This window comes from Contarinia nasturtii, unplaced genomic scaffold (genome assembly GCF_009176525.2).
Source record: "Contarinia nasturtii isolate CC-2019 unplaced genomic scaffold, AAFC_CNas_1.1 Cnas_scaffold_78, whole genome shotgun sequence".
Lineage (NCBI taxonomy): Eukaryota > Metazoa > Arthropoda > Insecta > Diptera > Cecidomyiidae > Contarinia > Contarinia nasturtii.
The window spans coordinates 1439703-1460570 of NW_022197436.1; the positions used below are offsets into that span (position 1 = coordinate 1439703).

The following is a 20868-nucleotide window of genomic DNA, read 5'->3' on the forward strand; positions in this document are numbered from 1 at the left end:
TATCAAACATATTTTGTTGTTATTGTTGTTTCTGGTTGAGTGTAGCCGACAACAATGTGTTGTGTTCAACAAAATTAGCAGCGCAGAGGAAAAAGATTCGGCAAAAAGTCAAATAGAGAAATATTTATTCAACCTTAGGCACCGAATTTCAAATTACATACGATAATTCAAATTTACGATACACGTGTTGCTCTTTTGCTCTCTCCCTTTCTCTTTTCTCGACAACGCTACTTCATTTAGCAAATTAACATGAACGTTCCATGTCCACAGGAAGAACGAGAGCAACAGTTTATACTTCATGCATTCATTTCTGCATAAATCGATATACTTTCGAATTTTCGTCAATTTATTTAAATTATATTTTACCAAATGGAATCGAATTTTTTCGAATGAGAAAAATTGCGCCAAATAAATCCCTCTATAAATGCGAAACAATTTTTCTTTTCACTGATATCAGTGATTTCCAATGCGACTAATCCCTTTGAAATTTATATAAAGCGAGAGAAAAATGCGCATAGCTTTTACTTTTGCCAACTTATTTGAGGAGTGATTCAAGTCTTAAAAAAAGAAGGAAAAAATCTCAACGCTTTTCTCTAGGATTTTCTGTTCCGGTTTTTTCGCCAATGCCACGATTCAACCTACGTACTCATTTTATATGTCTGCACCGCTCATGACCTCGTTTTTATCATCGTAAAAAATGGCGAACGAATATATATAAATATATAAAACCAGATGAATGTAAACAAATTTTCGTAAATTATGTGTGTGCGTGTCTTTTAATTCTTTTATGAGAAGACGGTGTAATATTGTTGTCCACAATTTGATTATGTTAATCGCATAAAATGACGATATAACAATGTTTATGGATAACCATTTTTTTTATTTTGCTTCTCTTCACTTTGTGTTGGCATTTTTTCCCATTGCAAAGAAAGTTTTTGTTATCTTTGGTCATAAGGGAACGAGGAAAGGAAGAAACGTGGTGCTCGCGCGTTTTAAAGTGAAATAATACCATCATTACTTTTTACGAAATAATCATTTTACAGAAATAAAAAGTTGAATTTATTTCGATATAAAAAAAAATCGAAAAAATCGATAGCCCTATCGATTACCTATCCAACGATATACATATGTCTGGGTATTTAAATAAAAGTTTACAAATGATATTGAATGGGAAAATGCAATTTTTTCGATTTTTGACCATTTTTTCGAAAATTGATTCCTTGATTTTTTACGACATTGTGAAAAGTTAGGTCCCAAATTTTGGCTATCTTAGTTTCTCATGAGGACCAACATATATACAAAATTTGAGCACAAAATTTTACCATGCTTCCAGATTTTGATCGATTTGATATGGAATCGTCGATGTATTTTCACAGCAGTCCCTTTAGCATTTAGCTGTATGCTAAATTATTTACTTGTGTGTGAGTGTGTCCGGTGACGGCACACACTTTCTTATTTCGCAAATCCATTCACCAAGCAAAGTGCTCTAATTCATCTCATGGCATTCATCATAAAAAATTTAGTACTCTGATCACCGCATGGAGTATGTATCTGTGGCGTACGGTTTACCTTTCAAATATTTTAATTTGTCAGAATGAACAATGCAGCAGATACATGAAAATAATAAAAAAAACAAGAGAATTGGAAAGAGGCGAAAAGGGAGAAGAAAAGAGATAACAGCCATTTACAGAATTCTGATGCTTCACATCAAAATATCATCAACTTCATTTCAAATTTACTTAGTTTGTTATTTTGTTACTTATTCTTATTCAGCATCATCTCTTATCTTCTCTCTTCAGAGTGACTTTTTTTACATAAATTCTTGGCATTTTCCTTTAGCAATGAGAATACAATCCCTTCTCTCGCTTCAATCAGAATTTCTCATTCGAATGAATTGTATCGCTTGCAGCATTGCTACAGATGTATTTGTCTATTGTAACATCTGTAACAGTTTTACGTTATATAAATTCGTTCTCAATGACACCAAGAAGCGAAGGGAGTTTACAATAGTGTGAGTCAAATCACCGTCCGTCTTAGTTTGCAAAAAATAAGAAACATTTTGTGCGTTAAAACACTTCTCTTTTCTTTTGGTCCAAAATGTCAAAATTTTGGCGAACGTTCTGCATATATACGAACTTTTCCCGGATATCGAAAGTCAATTTTTTTGTCATAAGAATTCATTTTTCCGATACAACTAAAAAATGTGTTCATCAAGTTTGAAAGTCATTTGAAATCGACCGGAGTTCGACTACCCATCCTATAAAAATGATTTTAAGACTTCGAAGATTTCGAAAGAAGATAATGTTAAAAAAACAACTTTTAATATTTAACATACGCTAGAATTAGGTTTAACTTCAAATCTTCTTGAGCAAAATTTCTTTTCGAATATTTCTGAAGTGCCCATTGGAGAAAAACCAAAAATAGTTCCGCAATAAGTTGTCGACACCACAATCTTTATCAATAGACGTCATTGTTGGGTGACAGCTGAATGGTTCGAATGCGGCTCTATTCGAAGCTTATTGACCGAGTAAGATACTGCACATAGACCGTCGACGCTCTGTCTTTGTCCTTTAATGATTTGCATTTCCCCCGATTTTATTCTCAAATGGCTATACTTGAAAATCGACCATATTTAAAATGTTGAAAATATAAAGTTACAATCGCATAAGTTCAAATATCTAACGATCCAATATCCAATATCAATTAGAATGTTTCCAGTAAATACGTGTGAGAATTCAATTAAACTGGATAAGACTCAAAGCATTTGTGCATTTTTTTTTCAACGATATAATCAGCTCTCATCGCTGTTGTCTGTAGTCGCGATTTATGTTCGGAATTTTGCAGAAATCGGTTAAGCTCAGCACTTCAATTTGGTTTATACCAACGTTCTAGGAGCTCCGCATTTCATTACGCCTGATTTATAGGTGTGTGTGTAATGTGATTTAATAGACGTTTCAAAGTGTATGAACAAATTACAATTTAAAAGAGCCACGTAATCGATATATATTTCATTGCTCTTTTGTTGTGAACGTCTCCGTTTAATCGTTTCTGATGACGTTCATACCATTTCTTTCATCGCCATCATCTTTATCATTCGGAATTCTCACCAAAAATAAACACATTAATCATTGCCAACATTTTAATTATAGATGCGACGATGTTGAGGATTTGCATGACAGAAAATTTGCGTTTCCAAATCATCACGTCACAATCTTCAGATTTTCATCGGGCTCATTCACTCGATTAAAACTTTTTCCAATAATCATTCGTCTTATTTCAACTCCAATTCGCTGAACTATTTTTGCGCGTTCAAAATAACAAAAAAAAAAGCCAACATTATCCAGCGTCGATTGGTGGGAGTGAATAATGTGATGAATTTGAAGAGGTTGTGTTGATGGTTTCGGGATTGATTGAATGATTTTGATTATAGAGGCAACGATACCACTTAATCTTCAGAAATTGTAGTGACGTACAGAGTCTGTGCCACTTAAAGATGCACTTCAAATGCATGCAAAACCGAGATTCATCTATCAATGGCTAATTTTTCTGAACATTTCAGACTTTTTTTACATGGTGTGCAAGAATATGGCCATCTATCGGCTTCTTCGATGTTGAATGAATAGAAACCATACCTAATTGGTTAAACCAGAGTGACGAGCTCCAAATGAGTCATTTGAAATATTCAGATAATTCCCAAGCACTCAAATTGCACTGTTCGCCCGGGACATTTGCACCGTGCGTCTGCTACGAAAACTCGAAACAGAATACGGAGCGAGACACGAAGAAAGTAGTGTATTTGCATATATGCTTCGTGCTTTGCGTCTTATTCTTTATTCTCCTTTTTTATATTTTTGATAAGTAGCGTAGCAGCCTTTGCCATTCAAACAGCTGAAAAAAGGGAATAACGAATAAGACGCAAGGAATGAAGCGTATACACTACTTTCTTCGTGTGTCGCTCCGTATTCTGTTTCGTGTTTTCGTAACTGACGCACGGTGCGAATGCCCCGGGTGAACAGTGCAAATTGAGTGCTTGGGTTATAAGCAGCAGCTGGCCAAACTAGAATAGCAGCTGGCCATTCATGGTCGACGAGGTTCGAAAAATTGAGACTCATGCACATGGACTGCGAATCAATATTAAATAAATTCAATCGACTTATAGCAAAGTTATGTGTACATAAAAAATCAACATCTCTGAATCAGAGAATGTTAATTTATTATGTGAAAAATCCTAAGTTCCATTCACAAAAAACATTCCATTCACAATCGATAAGGATGCTAGATTGACCGAATTTCCCGAGTTTTAGAGGCAAAACTTGGAGAAGAAACCGGACGAAAAATCGCCCGGATAAGACGGAAAAAGTGAATTTCGCTCGGATTTTCTTAACAATTTCCATCTATTTCAATACTAATGCGGGATTTTTTTCTTGATATTGACCATTTTTATGTTTGTGGAAAGCGAAAAATATTTCAAAGATTTTCCGAATTTGACCGGATTTGAAGTATACTCGACCGGATAATCTGGCCCGGATCGATATAAAATACATCTGCCCGTCTTAGGATATGGTTTCATTCGAATGAAAGAAATGCTTGAAATCGTTTCACAAAATTGTGTTTGCAATGGAAATCTCCCAAATTGCAAGAGTGTTTCGGAATAAAAATCGCATTTTTCTCCTTTCAGTAAAAATTTCATTCCATTTTCCATCACCAACAAACTGCAGCCACTGCTGTTTCCCAATAAACTTAAATTCATCAAACAAAGTGCCGGAAAATGGTATAATTATTCAATTCGTGGTTTTACATAGAGTCTAATGTAAGCAACAAAAAAGGAACCATACAAAAACCTGTTTGTCAAATCGTTTTCGTTGAAATAAATCCATGCAAGATGAAGATTGCTTTTGAATGTGTGTGTGCGCGCTTTTGATTAAAGCACTACAAAAGGGAAATGAATTCGATAGAATATTTCACTGTAAAATTCATGATGCAATTTGAACAAGTAAGACGCGACTATGCATTTACTCTGGATCCGCACAAGACATACGAGAGAGAGAGAGAGAGAGAGAGAGAGAGAGAGAGAGAGAGAAAGAGAGATAACTTGATTATTGCTGTGAACGTATTATGAACACAACCGGGATAAATTGCAGTGGTTCAAGATAGTTGGGGCTTGTGCTTGCATGTAACAGAGCGTCATTGGGAAACGTGTTGATTGAATCATTAAATAGTTATGATTCATTTAATAATTTAGGCATGAATTCAATTCACTCATACACCATCAAATCAACGCAAAACATTCAACTGACACAAATTGCACCGAATCAAAGCTTTGACACCATTTCATTATTCCTTTACATCGTCTTATCATTACTTTGTCTAGCTTTACCGTTCTCGTTTATATTCGATTTCATTTTCACAACTTTTCATATGTGCATCCTTCTCACTCACACACTTTCGCGCTTTCCTCCTCTACTTCCCTCTCACACTCTTTTGCCACATGCCTTGTTTTATCTGCATTTATTTGAAGTTTCTGTTGTCAACTTGGCATGAGAATAGTACGAATGCTGTCAAATTGTAATAAAGAAAATAAGCGAGAAATAAAGAAAAAAGAGCTAGACAATGAGTTGCCACGACAACAAATTGAAATTCAATAGATAGGCACAGTGGTAGTGTTTTGTTTATTACTATATTGTTTCCATATTGTACAGCAGAATATTAAAAAACTTCGCCATGTTTTCGAAGACATTCAGATACATCATTGTAAAGTTGCACAAAGTAGATTTAAAAATGTGATCGACATTGTTCACCAAAGAATCTTCTCATAAAAGCATTTAAATAGATGTGTGTGCATTTTGTATATTTGAATCACTTTCAAAGACACGTCACTTGGTGTTCACAGTTCCGTTGTTTGGCTTGACTTGATTGTTTGAGCGTAAACAATTGATGGTAGAATGGAATAAAAAAAATGCGACGAAAAATGAGAAAAAGAAATATATAGAGAATGAAATTTCCATATTAAAACCGAAGCAATATATATTCTGTTCGGTTTGATATTGACAATGGAATTCAATCAAAGTGCCAAAGCGCATCGGCTGCAATATATGCTTTTAAATTCTGTTTAGTGCTGACTGAATTAACTCAAAATATTATTTTAAATGCAAACCGAACGTGATAATTTTCTTAACGCAAATCAAAATCTCATTCCAGAAAAATTACAAAGTGAAATAAAAACTACTTCACTTTAATTATTTAATTTATGTCACTTGGTAACAGTTTGCATATGCTTGTACAATTTTCGCACAAAAGTCAGCATTATCATGTTATTTTATGAGAAACTTAAGTTGATTCATAAATAAAATTTTAAATGCAGAATACAGTAGATAAGAAAACCTCTTCACCTTTGTGCTCGCTCATTGAAAATGAAGTGTTTTAAGGACTAAACGTTATGATGAGAATGCTTGACGATAAAATCCTTTGTTGGAGTAAATTTTGCATAGCACATTTATTGAATTTAGTACACATCAATGTGAAATTTATGTGAAAAGGACGGAGAAAACAAAAATAAATCAACACAAATGCTATGAATTAAAATTCTTTTTTTTTTTTTTTAATATACTAGTACAGAGTTTTAGCAGATATGATTTTTTAATAATCGAAATTTAATTTCTTTATCTTTTCATATTCTGAATTGCAATTGGATTATGAATGATGGACACCGAATTTGGATGTAAAGGATTATCATGTATTTTTTATGCACAATCCAGCACCAACGCGATGTCTTATATTTGATTTAGATACAACGCTACCATTTCCAACATTTTTCTCAAAATATGTGACTGAGACCTTTAGATCGGATTTGGCCTTGAGACCCGAACACCATAGGTAAGATTTTTGATATTAATATTGATTTTGGTTTGCACAACTATATCGATGTAACCGAAATCTAAAAGTAATCATAGCAATACATCCAAACGATCGCAACCAAGGCATGGAATTGTCACTAATGTGATAGGTATGATTACCACAGGTCACAAACAGCCAAAAAAAATTGACCCAAATCTCCACAGAATTGTCTTCGTTCTTGTCCAAACGCAGACTGTGGTCAGAAAAAAACATCCGAGCATATTACTATAATCAGAACGGCCATAAAAATCAATGCGAAGGACTAAAAATATTTGAACAAGTTTCCAATTGATTCAGCTTAAATCCAACCCAAACCAAAATATTTCTCCGTTGAGTTTGGGCGGCGGATATTCAGATCGGTCATAGCTGGGCAGACAGGGGAGGAGTGGGGTATAACTCCCTCCTGAGACATCAAATTTTTTCGTTACCCCTTTACAAAATTCATGATTTTGGATAGAATTTTTTTCATTTTGCTAGGGTTTTTGGATCATGGCTGAAAATTTCCTATTTTGCTAGGAGTTTTTGAAGAAATTAACCCCCCAATCCCCCCCTAATTTTTTCAGTCTGCCCAGCTATGGGATCGGTTGATTTCTATATTATGTATAATAATACAAACTCTTGAGTGGCTCCTGGCAAGAAGGTGCTGCTGTGGTAACATGCTTTGTTGTGAAAGCTTCACAAGTGCGATTTCATGCTTCAACCGCTTTTTAGACAAATAATGACAAAAATTCTTTTACTCTCTTAATTTCTGACTATTTTTTTTTTCATTTTGACGTTTTCATTCCGAATGATGGTTTCCTGTCTTATTTTCGACGAATGAGCGTAGATTTTTTAGAGTTATACCGGCCGAACAATATTTAGCTGAATTTTCATCGGACCGGAGACATATGCGAAGACCAGACACCACATGGATCAAACCTCCGCCACCATATCCACCGATTCAGTCAAGTGGTAAGTAAAGACTATTCTGACGCCATTCAAATGAATATGGACCAAACATGCTTGCAGAAAATCGACCTTTTGAATCATTTCGGTAAAAAAAATGACTTTTATTTCATGGCAAATAATATTAATTATTTGTGATGAAATAAAATTGATTTTTTTCTTCGTAAAGATTCATTCAAAATTAAGGATATTATTTTTGCTTTAACCCCATTGTCAATGGTTTTGCTATGAATTTAAAGTAAAAACAAGCATGTATACAGCAGCAGTATAGTGGCATCAAAAAAACACCACATAAATCATTGCGTATGATTTAAGCAAAACTCTGTCAAGGATAAAAAAATAACCCAACGCGAAATTGAGAATAAAAAAACACGCATTGAAAGTAATTTGAAAATAATGACACTTAGGAATGGAATTTCGATTAACTGCTGCCAACGCTTTGCGCTTCTTGCAGCTTTGGAGTGGTTGTGTTTTTTTTCTCCTCTTTTTCGTTGTAAAATTAAATTGAAAAATCTTGTCCATCTTTGTTTTGCAACATTATTTCAGCCAGTGTCGAATGATTGTATTTATTTCGCCCACATTTCTGATTATATAATTTGGTTAAATTAAGTTGATTTTTTAACTCTAATTTTTTGTGTATTTCTTTTATTGATCAACAGCAAACACCCACAATTTGGATGACTTCATTTGTACACAGCCGGGAAAAGGGCCCGGCATTGTTTATAGTCTAATGGAATTCGTTTCAACGTTTTATAAACCATTGAGCAGCACAAAAAATGGAGTGGGGGACAAGGAATAAAACCCCGGACAGACTTAACATTGCCATATAAAAGAAAAAAAATTAAGAAACTCGCTGTCCATCCGGGGCCTTATTGACCGCTATCCAAATAAAAAAAAAAAAAACAAATAGGCGCTGACAACATTCAATGTTCTTCTGGGCTTTTGTTTCATCGCAAAATAACAATTGGCAATACACAAACACACAACAATCGATTTCTTCAAAGATCGTTGCTTTTTAAAGTCCATGATCGTGTGCTCTTTTGTCAACACCTATGCTCATATTTTAATAATAAAAAAAACATCATCTCAATTCTCTTACACATCCATACCTCAAAAAACATCCACCCACTATCCTTTATCTCAATCTGTAATTTAAACAAAAAAACTGTACTTTGAATCCAATTTAAAGGAAAAACTACCCAACTTAAGAATTTATCGATTGCTCATCAGCACAAATAGGCCGCATTTACTAAAAAAAAAAACAAAATAAAAATAACAACTTATAACACAAAAAAACACATGAATCGATGAAAGAACAGAGAAAAAATGTATACAAATGAAGAACATTAAAACACATACTGGTTTCAAATCTGGTTGAGGAGTAGCGGTGGTGTCGAACACACAAACAATTTGCTACCCCCACCATTTTCTCAAACTTTAATGCAATGAATGACACACACAAACAACACTAAATTGCATTATTTAAAATGATACATTTTTGAAAACGAACACAATCGAATCAATTTAGAGGAATGCAGAGAGAGAGAGAGAAGACGGGAGAGAGGGAGAAAGTCAGTTCTGGTACCTAAAACACCATTACTTTAATTGAGCCCGTTGAGCAGGTACTTCCGCCGCATTCAGCTTCGAACTACGGAAAACTATGGAAATTGAGAATTAACCATTCTGGTTTGCCACATATTCCGGCATTTTGTTTTTCTTCGGTCCACACATTATTTAAGGTGGAAATATTTTTCGTGCATTTTTTTTTTTGGTTACCATCCAGAACAATTTCCATGCAATGAATTTTATTTTGTTCTGTAAAGGGGCATTTCGTGAGATGAGTGCCCTTTAATGTGAAGACAGTTTTCATAAAAATTAAAGCGTGTCTCTCAAAAATGAAAAACAAAAATGAATTTGATGTTATTTGCTTGGGTGCGAATACAAACGGAATTATATCCACTTGAATTTAAATGAAACAAAAAAAGACGCTGTTCAAAGTCGTGAATATTTGAACAAAAAAAAAAAACAATGGAACCTACGCGGTGTCATTATTTATAATTCAAGTGTTGATTTCTGGTACGTGTTCTACAATCTACATCCATTCAATAAACATTCACTTTTTTTGTGTGGTGCGTACAAGTAGCAAGTATACATTTGCTTCAAAAGTGCACTGGGTTTAAACGATTAGCTTGATTCGCGCACCGTTTTAATCGCACAAACAACGGACGTTTTTCCGAAAGGAAGGTGACAGGCGAGCGTTAATTTGCTGCTTTGAAAATTATGATCAAAGCGAGAAAAAAAGAGAGCATATTTTCCGGAACTTTGAAAACAGTTGGCACGAAATAAGAGAACGAGCAACAACAAAATTGGAAGACAGATAGATAGGAGTTGGTATATTCTGTCGTCACGCACACATAAGCGCAAAACAAAAAAAATAGGCTATGAACTGCGTGTGCCTGAGCGCGGTTGACTTCCATTATCAATATTTACGGAAGTAAAATAATCATCTCTGTGCAATATAACATCGTTTTCTCGCTCTATTTCTTCTTGCCATTCGAAACACGATACGGCTGCAGGCAAAAGGACAAACATGTTTTGGTTAGGCAAACGAACAGAAAATCAGTGAAAAAAAGGAGGAAAATAACAACAATTCAACCATCTCATATCGGCCATACAAACAGTTTACCAACGATGTACATTTTTTTTGTGTATTCATTGGTCAAACATAGTTGAACGTAGCGAAATGCTGTGCCATGGCCCATGTTATTCAATTGATTGCCCCGCTCGTCATTCGTTGCACGTAACAAAGCAGTTTGAACATGTTCGATAGATACGAGTACAAAAAGAAACGAAAATTTTGTTTATTAATCTTTCAATTTCATGCTGGGCGATCGCAACAGAAAAAATAAAACAGTTTGAAAACATTTTGGCCCAGGCCACGCAAATATGATAACTTCATTTGATGCTTTCATATGCATGTGCTTTTTATTTCAAATGATAAATTAAATGAAGTTCCCGTTTCTTTGGCATCGTCCTCATTTTAGCTTTTTCCATTAATTTCAGTTGCGTTTTGTGTACTTCGTTTTTGAACCAAGTTGGCGAGACAAAACAGAGAGAAAGGGGCAAGCGTTGGGGTAAGCAGAGAAATTCTGCGACTGATGTGACTGTTGCTGAATCTAGACCTTCGCTATGCACCAAATCCATAATGCATTGTATGCCATAATCTCAATGTCATCATTGTTTTATAGTCATTTTCATTTCTGGCCTTGAACTGAATTTTGAGCAAATGAGGGAAAAACGCATTTCATGTGTTGTTCATTTAAAAATGCGTTTCAAATAACACAACGATATGATTTATGACTAATTTGTTGTTTTTGTTTTTTGCTTGATGAAATGTTTAATAATATAATAAACTGTGGCATGCAGTGTCTAGTCAATCAACATCAGCACATCACTGTTTTCATTGCAAAAATTATTTTGTCACTTAATTTGATTAAGTATCAAAATAAAACTAAAAAAAAATATTAATGATAATCAGTTAAACACGCAATTTGATCTATTCGAAATATGAACACGTGGGCTCATTAATCATTTTGGCCTCGAGATGAGGGTGTTGTAAACACGGGCGTGTTTTCATGTTGACGGAAATTAATTTAGCTCTTAATTAGTAATGACAGGGAGCTACTTTAACCTAACGAAATACATCACAACCATTCAATCAAAATTGAGTTGTTTTCTTCGCAAAATTGATGAATATTTTAAAATACATTTTTTTGATATACAATTTGGGATCCCTTTTTTGTTGATCTTCTTGCAGCCACAATTTTAAAATTGGCACTTTTTTTTTCAGCTCCACACGCCGCGTTGACAATGAAATTTTCTTTCATAATTTTCAATGCGAACTTTTTTCCATCGTGACTTAAAACATCGACGATATGATGTGGCGTTTAATTAATACAATCATTTTGCCGCAACATCAGTTCAAGTGATAAGCTCTAATAATAACATCCATTACGCTTTTAATTTCAAATGGAATTAGAATAATATGTTCCTATAATTTTATTGAAATAATTGTCGCTTCGGTTTTCAGACATTTGAGAAATTCAATTTCAAAAGTGTTAAATTTCAAGCTTTTTTTTTTGTTTTTTTTTTTTTTTAACCAGACAAGGCTAGAGAAAAAACTTTAGAAGATGGAGAGAACGAAACGAGGTTGGTACGGCAATAAAAAGTGCATTTCAAGTTTTCACAAAACCGGAAATTTCGTCTAGTTCGGTAAATGAATTTGGTTCAGCTCTGCACGTACAGTTTTCCACGTCGTTATTTTTTCTCGAGGATAAAAGCCATCGTACATGAGTGTCACATTTGCCGACATCAGTGTGAGTGAAAGCAGAAACATTTCTTTTTCGTGCATAGATGCCAACATTTTGCGATCAAAAAATGCAGACAGACAGACCCAACTGTCGAATATGCTCAAAACAATCTCATGATATAAACGAAAATGCCACTTTTTTGGCAGCATTTCAAGCCTATTTATGTTGGCAAATAAACGGTAAATGATGTGAACGTTTTATGAACGTGGTTCATTACCAATAAAAATATCATTTCAAAAGCATACGACACACTTTATTATGACATAAACGCTGTGACAAAATATCAAAAATAAAATCAATTTTCTTGTTCTTGATTGAAGAAAAATGTAAATGAAAAAAGCATTGAGGCTCATATCTTCGACGAGTTGGATTAACCACGACCCCATGGTCAACGGACAATAATTTTTTCGAAAATTAAAGACCTTTGGTTATCAATTTTTTGTGGTGTCAATTCTCTTTCAATTTCCTCGGGGATTTGACAAGAAAAAAATTCTTTCTTTCGATGTTTACTTCCCCCCTCGTAATCCATTTGGTCTGATTCCAATCAAAAACTCCATATTGAATTTTCTGGGCTTGCCGAAAAAAAATGAGGACCTTTTTGTGGACCACCCTATATTTTCGAACAATTTTAAGTTTAAGCCCCTTGGATCGCGAACTTCAGAAGCTATGCTGAATGCTTATGCTCCGAAAAAGGTATTTCATTAAAAACAGTATTGCTAAAAGTTCCCAATGGGTTTGTTTTGATTTCCTCATTTCATGAGCCATATTTTTCAGAAATCAAACGACTTTCGAGCTTGCAAAACATGCCGACAGTGTAAGAAGGTAATACACAATTACTCTTTTTTCTTAATTTTTAAATCCCTCCGATTAATTGTGATTTTTTTTCGGTTCAATTGCAGTGAAATCGGTTCATAATGATCAAAATCGCCAATATACGAAGAATGCTCGCAAAATGGTATCTTTTGTGCCAGACTCAACTCTGAAAGTTGTATACTTTCAAAATATCTCCAAACTTTGTCATGATCCAGTCTTTTTTCATCATTTTCGTTAAATTTTCCTCCACTTTTAAAAATACACTCGCAAACAAGAATTTAAAAAAAAAAACAATAAGTCTTTATACCTTGGGATATGAAAAAAATAAATCCCAGGACAATATTTAACAAAAAAAAAACAATTTCTACGCACATTTTCTATACTTATATTTAAAGAAGAACCTTAAAAATACATGGATGAGAAACATACTTTAATTAAAACATACAGAAGCAATGAAAAAACTGAATGCTCGACATAATATATATAAGGCCAGGCAAGTGACGGTGCTTTTTTAATCAAATTATTTTAATATGAGAAGGAAAATACGTGTGAAAAAATAAATGTTTGCAGAAAAACAGTTGTGTTTAGTTACTCGAATGAATGTCATTCTCGTTCAACTGATTGATTGTAAATCAGGGACTGTTCCTTAGAGAAAGAGGTGATAGAGGCATGGTGAGGAAAATTTTTTCCATGACAGTGCCATAAGTTTGAGCCTTCCCATTAAAAATGAAAGTTAAAAAATATAAGTATTTCGAAAAAATGCACAACTAAAAAAAAGACTGAAGCTTCCAAAGAAAAGAAAAAGAAAATGTGGAAAGGTTACGGGGCTGGTAAAATTTAGCATAATTTTGTGTGCAAGGGAATCGCTAGTGCTTTCGTTGTGCGTTCGGAGCACTTCGTGCGCTGCCGAAGATCCGAATGTATGGCGATAGCACAATCGATGCGCATCAAATGATGCAAGCATCATTCAATCGCTCGCATAAATGTATGTCTTTCTGAACGCTTGCCTCTAAGAGATAGTCACTGTTCAAATGAACCATGGTCTCATTCATGGTTTGCAAAATCCTTAGTCTACCTACCAATCTACCTACTTCGATTCACGCAATGTTAACTACAGATTCACGCTTCATAAAACAACATTCATTCGTTCCTTTTTTCATCTCTCCCTCTTTCTTCTTTAAATCGAGTTTCATTCAATCAGAATTCCATTTTGTTGTTCATTCTTTTTTTTATACAATGAAAAATTAAATCAAATGTATTTTGATATTAAAAAAGCCAAAAAAAAAAACAAATTTTTTTTGCAGCTGACGCTAGTTACGAGCAATGTAAACCACATGGTAAACCCGCATGTTCACATATTTGGTATGATTTTACGTGCGCCTTACCAATGGGAGGAAATGACAGCAATTTTTAAAATTGTCGCGCTGTTTAGTTTCGATTTGAGTTGTTAAATTACATTGACGTCCCCTTTGAAAGGAGTTGGTGAAATCTATATGGTTGTCTCTTTTACTCGCATTGAAATGCATATTTAAATTTGACATTAGACTCACTTTTTCACCAACTCCTTTGGGGCGCCACCGTCGGTTCAAAGAGACTTGAAGTCTTCACATCCTCTCATTGGCGCTTACACTGTACACTTCGCTTTTAACGAATGACCATTTAACTCAACAGCAAATTGGCTAATATAAATAAATTTAAGATAAAGTTTAAACAGAGAAAATAATTGATAAGCAGTTTTTCTGTGTGTGTTTGTCAAAAGAATGAAATCAGATGTTTTATCTTTTTATCTATGAAATAAGAAATCGTTAACATTTTTCTAACAATAAAAACAGCAACAGCATTTATCATTTGGTTGTAAGGTAAAAATAACTTGAAAAAAAAAAAAAAAAAAACAGAATAAACAAAAAATCACAAATATATATATGAAAATAGATAACTTTATAAGAAAATATTTAAACGCTAACAAATTACTATTTTGAATGTGTGACAAGTGCGGCACGAAATGCAAAGTGCTAGTAAATTTCAAAATTTAATAAACAATAAGTGTGTAAGCCGAATACAGAAGCGCATTTCGTTACAACGCCTTTCTTTTATTACATATATAATAATAAATACATTCACTACAATTCAAATTGTCAAACAAACAAAATAAAATTAAAATAAAAAAAACTATGTATTTCCAAATCTCTGAATTCAAAACAAAAAAAAAACTAAACCAAACATTAATAACATATAAAAATACACGGGCGTGTATTTAATCGAAGAATGTTCGACAAGAAATCCAAATCGCTCACAAACAACTTAATAATGCTATTAAACATGGGCTTTTAAGAGTTAAGACAATATCTTGTTATAGAAATTCTGTCGATTTAATTCTTTTAACCATTTTTTATATTTTGTCCATCCATTTAGTGTGATTTTAAACGGACCGAAATGTTTATAAAAAATTTTTATAAATGTTTCCGTCTTAAAAATTGCGGAGAATGAACAAAATTTGTTCACTTTAAATTTGTTTTTTGAAAAACGACAAAAACTTTTTTAACCGCAACGTCCATCAAATATCAAAGATTTTAAAATAAAACACAATTTTTTTCAAGTATATTGCACCTTATTGACATTGCCAATTTAATTTCAAAAATTCTATTCAAATAAATAACAATAATTGAAACAATGGTTCGGATGTATTTCGACAATACGTACGTTTCAAAGAACATTTGACCAGCATACACAAACGTCAACGAAATCAGCTATAGCAGGACATGCACTGGAGAACAATCATATGAATTGGGACATAAACAACGTTAAATTGAAAAAACAAGTAAATGCAGCATACAAACTTGATGCTTACGAGAGCATCTATATGTACTTGAATCGTAGCGTGTCAATGAACACGATGGACGCTCCGATCAGATCACCGTTATTTAAATCAGTTGAACGTTTTTTCTCATTCCACTCTCTACTTTGCGACACTTTATATTTTTACTTAGTTTGAATGTACTCGTTGAGGATGACACATTGACGAAATACATCCGAACCATTGTTTCGATAATTGTGTTTTATTTTAAAATCTTTGATAAAATTTGTTCATTTTTAAGGGTCACAACTCATAATCCGATTTATATAGGGCATAAATTCCCTTAATGACCTGAATCTATGTTTAATGGTCTGAAATCTAGATTTGAATAGTTTCTGAACGAGTATCAAAAACGATATCAGAGTTTTCAAAGCTCTTCAAATGGGACATCCCAAAATTAAATATGCTGTAAAAAAATTCCGCTTTCGAATTCACGATTTCCTTAGACAAACACTTTATAAATGCCAATGATCACAACCGCATTCAGTTTTGCTTTAAAATGCTAACCTTAATGAATTTTATCAGCGATATGTGATTTTGAATAAATAATTTACAGTATAAAAAAGACATGTATAAATTAATAAATGAAAAAATAAAATCGAGTGACTTAAGATAAATGAAACGTGCACAAATCTCGGTCAAGGCTGCAGTCAAACATATAAAAATAAACATTTTCATCCAAAAATAAAAACAACCAAAAACAAAAGAGAAAAAAAAAAACAATATACACAAACATTTTACTGTAATTAATCGTGGTGCAATTTCTCAAAGTAAAGCATTATGATAACGTGTGTATTTTTAAAAAATCGAGCCCATAATGGAATATTGATGAGAAAGAAAACAACATATTTATCCTTCCGACAATATAACCAATTTCTTTTGCTTTGATATTTTCTTTTTCGATATGTGCATTTCAAATATTCAATCGAACTTTGTCCTTGTCGCCTTTTTGATCGCTTACCACACTCAATACACACAAACACACACATATACACTTTTCTTCATCGATACGCCATATTTGCACACATTAAACAAAATGTTCAACACACAAGTATAGTATTGTGTGAAACAATAGATATTAATCTGCGATACAATGAATAAGTTATATAAACAAGATGGTAAATTAAAATAAGAATAATAAAATTATTGAGAGGAAAAAATGAGGAACAATTGTTCCAATTTCCACCACTTTGACAGATGCGAAGGAAAAAAAAAACAAACATAAAAATTTTATCAGTATATTCTAAATGTTGTCTCTCATTAAATTTCTATTTTAATAATGTTATAATTCATCCTTGAAACATTTCACTTTTTATTATTTTTTTCATTCAATTCCAATTAAATATAGAAATTGATATTTAACATAAGTTATTTACAGATTTTTTGGATTTCGTCAAACTTTTCCAATGTAATAAACAATCTCAAATTTCCGATGATATTTTCCCAAATATACTATAATAATATTACAATTTTTTTTTGTGAAACTCATAAAAATTAACCAACTCACAATTTTATCTCTCAACCATTTCGGTTCTGTACCTCTTTAGGTTAGATCAAATTTTACAAAACCAATTTAATCAGTTAAAACATTTTACCGCTGAACTTATATGATTATAAATTAAACAACTGAAATGAAAACAGCAAATGATGAATAAAAAAAATTGAAAATTTTCAACATAAATTCATATTTATTTTTGAGTCTTTGGTTTTTTTTATATATATTGCGAGTAAAGTACCTAAATAGTAGTAGAAAAAACCATATCTACAGCTTTAAGACTTGCTGGAGGTTTTTATTTTGCCTTTACTCAATAAAAAAAATACTATAGAGTTCTTCAAGTGACGCTCCCGGCCAACTTTGACAAAACCCCAAAAATGCATGTATTAAATGTTGATTAATTTTCTTTTTCACAAGTTTACAAAGAAACATCATCTCTTAGGATGTGAAAGTTGAAGGTTGTATTCAATTCATGTTTATAATTGGTGAAAATGTCATCCCAAAATTTCATTCGAACCTCGTTTAAATCGGTTTCGGCAAAAATCCCTTCATTTCTAATGTCAAAGTAATTCAAATGATTGGAATTCGGCATTTTAAGCACGATGGGCTCATCATTCGGCATTGGATTTCTATGAAGTAAACAGAATATTGATTTAATTCAAACGATTTTAAAAGTTAAATTTAAAATTACCCAAACTTTATAAAGTCCGCGAAAAACTTGGCAGTATTTTGAATAATTTTGCGCGTAGTTGTATCGAGATTTTGATAATACTTGTCAGAGAAAGCATCTCCAACTGGAGATTCGGTGTATCGAAACAAATAATACAATAAATCCACATGCATCGAAAACCTAACTGGAAGGTTTGCCGATTGTGTGTATTTATTGCTGAAGCTAAAATCAGTGTCAACCGAAAATCTGAAATATTTGGAAAATTCATTGAATTTCAACGACAAATCGCAGGACCGGAAGAGTCATTTCATTCAAGAATTACTGGCTGTAATATGTACGTCCGGTGGATTTTTTAGCTTGAATACGTGTAGTCAGGTCCATTCCATATACAAGATTGATATCTGACAACAAATCAAATAACTGTGGAATATTTGGCGTTTTAACTGATCCGCCGCCGAAATAAAAGTTTCGAATATTATTCGAAATATCTTTGTAAGCCTAAAAATCAAATCGATGTTGGAATGTGAATTGAAATTTGTAAAAATTTGTTCATTTCAAAACATACAGCCGAATCGAAGTCCATTGGTTCTTTTCCTAACGGAAGTTCAAACTCGAAAATTTCGTCAATGCGTTTCAAAGACTCGGTATCAAATTGGTTTCGATCAACATTTATATATTCCTATAAATGAATTGTTAAGAATTTTTGAAACGATCGTTCTGGATAAAATCAAATCAACTGAATGATACCATAGGCGCAACAGTGTACAAGGTGTCGATGTTGCTTTCGTAGTTGTCACTCGTCAAAATGTCAAAAGGCAATTCGGTTAAAAATGGATCGATTGCATCTTTTGCTACAAATATAGAATGGACATGTTTTATCATTAGATAATGTTTTAAGAAGAAATGGAATTTAATTCCTTTCATCTCATAATAATTCCATGCAACTTACGTTCAACGATAAAATTCCAAACGTAAAAACCAACACGACCGTTATCCATAAATTTAAGATTAGGATACAGTCTATTCACCAAAACTTCGCCGTCAATTTGATTCAAGAATTTAATCAGATCATATTTATTTGAAGCCGGAAAATTTAAGTTCCTCGCTAAAATAACTCGAGTAATTTGAATACGTTGATAAAAAAATGTTTTCTAAAAATTTCAATAAAATTACCTAATCCATACAACAAATTTGTATAAAATTCACCACTTGATGGTAAAAGTGAGTTGAGAGCGGATGCCTCTAACATAAGACCTCTTTGGAACAAATGCTTTGACTGAGGTGACATTACGTGAAAATTGGTACAAATAGAGCCTGTTATGTGGGAAACTCTTCAGCTATTAGAAAATCAATATTTTTTTTTAAATGAGAAAACTATACCAGAAGAGTGTCCACTGAGAGTAACTCGATTTTTATCACCACCAAATCGTTCAATATTCTCATTCACCCATCTCAGAACCTGTCTTTGATCTTTCATTGCCATATTACCCGAATACTCTGGCAAATTCAAAGATACCAATCCCATGATACCCAATCTGTAGCTAAACGTAACCTGAAACAATCAATTTTATTTGGTAAGTCTAAAAAAAATGTGTTCTTTTCAATTCGAAGATAGTACGTACAACTATGACATCGTTATCTATTAAAAAATCCGGCATCATGTATCGCGGTGTACCAAACAAAAATATTCCACCATAAATATAAATTAACACCGGAAGTTTTGCACTTGAATTGATTTGCGCGCAATTCAATGGAACGAACACGTTTAAATACAAGCAATTTTCCGAACCAAATATGTTGTGTAGACTTTTTTGAAGACATTCGTCTTTAAAATTAAATGCATCAAGTACTCCTAGCCACGGATCGTTTTTAACGGGAGCCTGAAAGAAATCTCAAACCATTTAAACAAAAGTCAAAATCCTTCAAACAAATAGTTGATAACTGCCATGAAGTTTTACTTTGAATCGAAGATCATTGATCGGTGGCTTTGCAAAAGGAATGCCGCGAAATGAGTAATACAATTTACTGTCGAACAATGTGTAATTCTCTTTGCCACGAATAAATCCACTCTCTGTTTCAATTGTACAATATTCCACATCGTCTACACTTTGCGATGTCACCAACGATACAAAATATAAAAAAGCGCACAAATTTAAGAACTTGAACATTTTTTGAAGTAATTTGTGTTAGTTTCAAATCGAAATGTCACTTTTTTGGTATTCGCAACTCTTTTATTAAATAAATTATATAATTTTGTTGCAAATTCTCTATTTTTAATTGAATAAAGAAAGTTAATTAAATAAAAATGAAATCATACATGCGCACTGGGAGGGATTTCGAGATTTACCACCCTGCGGGGACTTGAAATCGTCCCTGATGTCCCAAGTATTTTTCATCACGTCCACCAATTCTTTGAAAACCTTGCTTTTCACGTTTGAACCTCCATTCTAGAATATCGAAACGTACACTCGGATGAATGAAATACATTGTTACAGATAGAAACAGTATTTAAAGCGGCGAGACACTTTGAAGTAGTAATTATGTATTTTGATCATGCTTTCATCACATGTAATGGATTTGTTGAAAGTTTCCAATAGATGGCATTTTAAGTTAAAAAAATTTAACACTGCGCAAAGTTATTAGATGAAAAACTGTAAAAAAATGAATACGAATATTTTTTGTTATCGACGATTTGGTTTAAATTTGTTATTTGTCTAACAAACAATGTAAGTACCAACTACTTCTCTAACTTATATAATTTAATTCGATTTGAAGGAACAATTGATCAAAACAGGAGAGTTGATTGAGTGAGGAATTGAGGATTTAA

General features: G+C 33.0%; 2 protein-coding genes across 4 annotated transcripts in view; one reads left to right on the forward strand and one right to left on the reverse strand.

Annotated features, from left to right (window-relative positions):
- The window catches only part of LOC116338573 (protein N-terminal glutamine amidohydrolase), a 69045-nt gene extending 54131 nt beyond the window's left edge, over positions 1–14914 (forward strand). Inside the window, exons 3-8 of one of the 3 annotated variants that reach the window (XR_004200907.1) lie at positions 6725–6873; positions 7721–7845; positions 8499–12048; positions 12108–12902; positions 12984–13031; positions 13109–14914. Coding sequence is in view for 1 of the 3 variants with exons in the window: in XM_031763935.1 (XP_031619795.1) it covers positions 6725–6873; positions 7721–7845; positions 8499–8638 (414 nt within the window). In the remaining 2 variants the exon portion in view is untranslated. Of the gene's footprint in view, positions 1–6724; positions 6874–7720; positions 7846–8498 lie in introns of all 3 variants that reach the window. The other 2 variants (XR_004200906.1, XM_031763935.1) reach the window with 2 other exon arrangements.
- A 2630-nt stretch (positions 14915–17544) lies between these two features.
- Positions 17545–20233, reverse strand: LOC116338552 (esterase B1-like). The gene is made up of 10 exons (XM_031763899.1): positions 20000–20233; positions 19664–19921; positions 19422–19593; positions 19215–19355; positions 18991–19146; positions 18789–18892; positions 18607–18720; positions 18364–18539; positions 18063–18287; positions 17545–18000 (listed from the first exon to the last, which is right to left on the reverse strand). Exons 1-10 carry the CDS (start codon positions 20207–20209, stop codon positions 17790–17792), a joined length of 1767 nt encoding a protein of 588 aa, XP_031619759.1. The 5' UTR covers positions 20210–20233; the 3' UTR covers positions 17545–17789.
- Positions 20234–20868: the final 635 nt, after the last annotated feature.

What these genes read in the sequence shown, in the direction of transcription:
- LOC116338552 (XM_031763899.1), bottom strand. Translation starts at nt 20,209, where the DNA reads ATGTTCAAGTTCTTAAATTTGTGCGCTTTTTTATATTTTGTATCGTTG. An exon ending in TCTCAGTGGACACTCTTCTG is followed by an intron (nt 19,356 to 19,421) that starts GTATAGTTTTCT and finishes CCCACATAACAG; the next exon opens with GCTCTATTTGTACCAATTTT. An exon ending in GGACGTACATATTACAGCCA is followed by an intron (nt 18,288 to 18,363) that starts GTAATTCTTGAA and finishes CAAATATTTCAG; the next exon opens with ATTTTCGGTTGACACTGATT.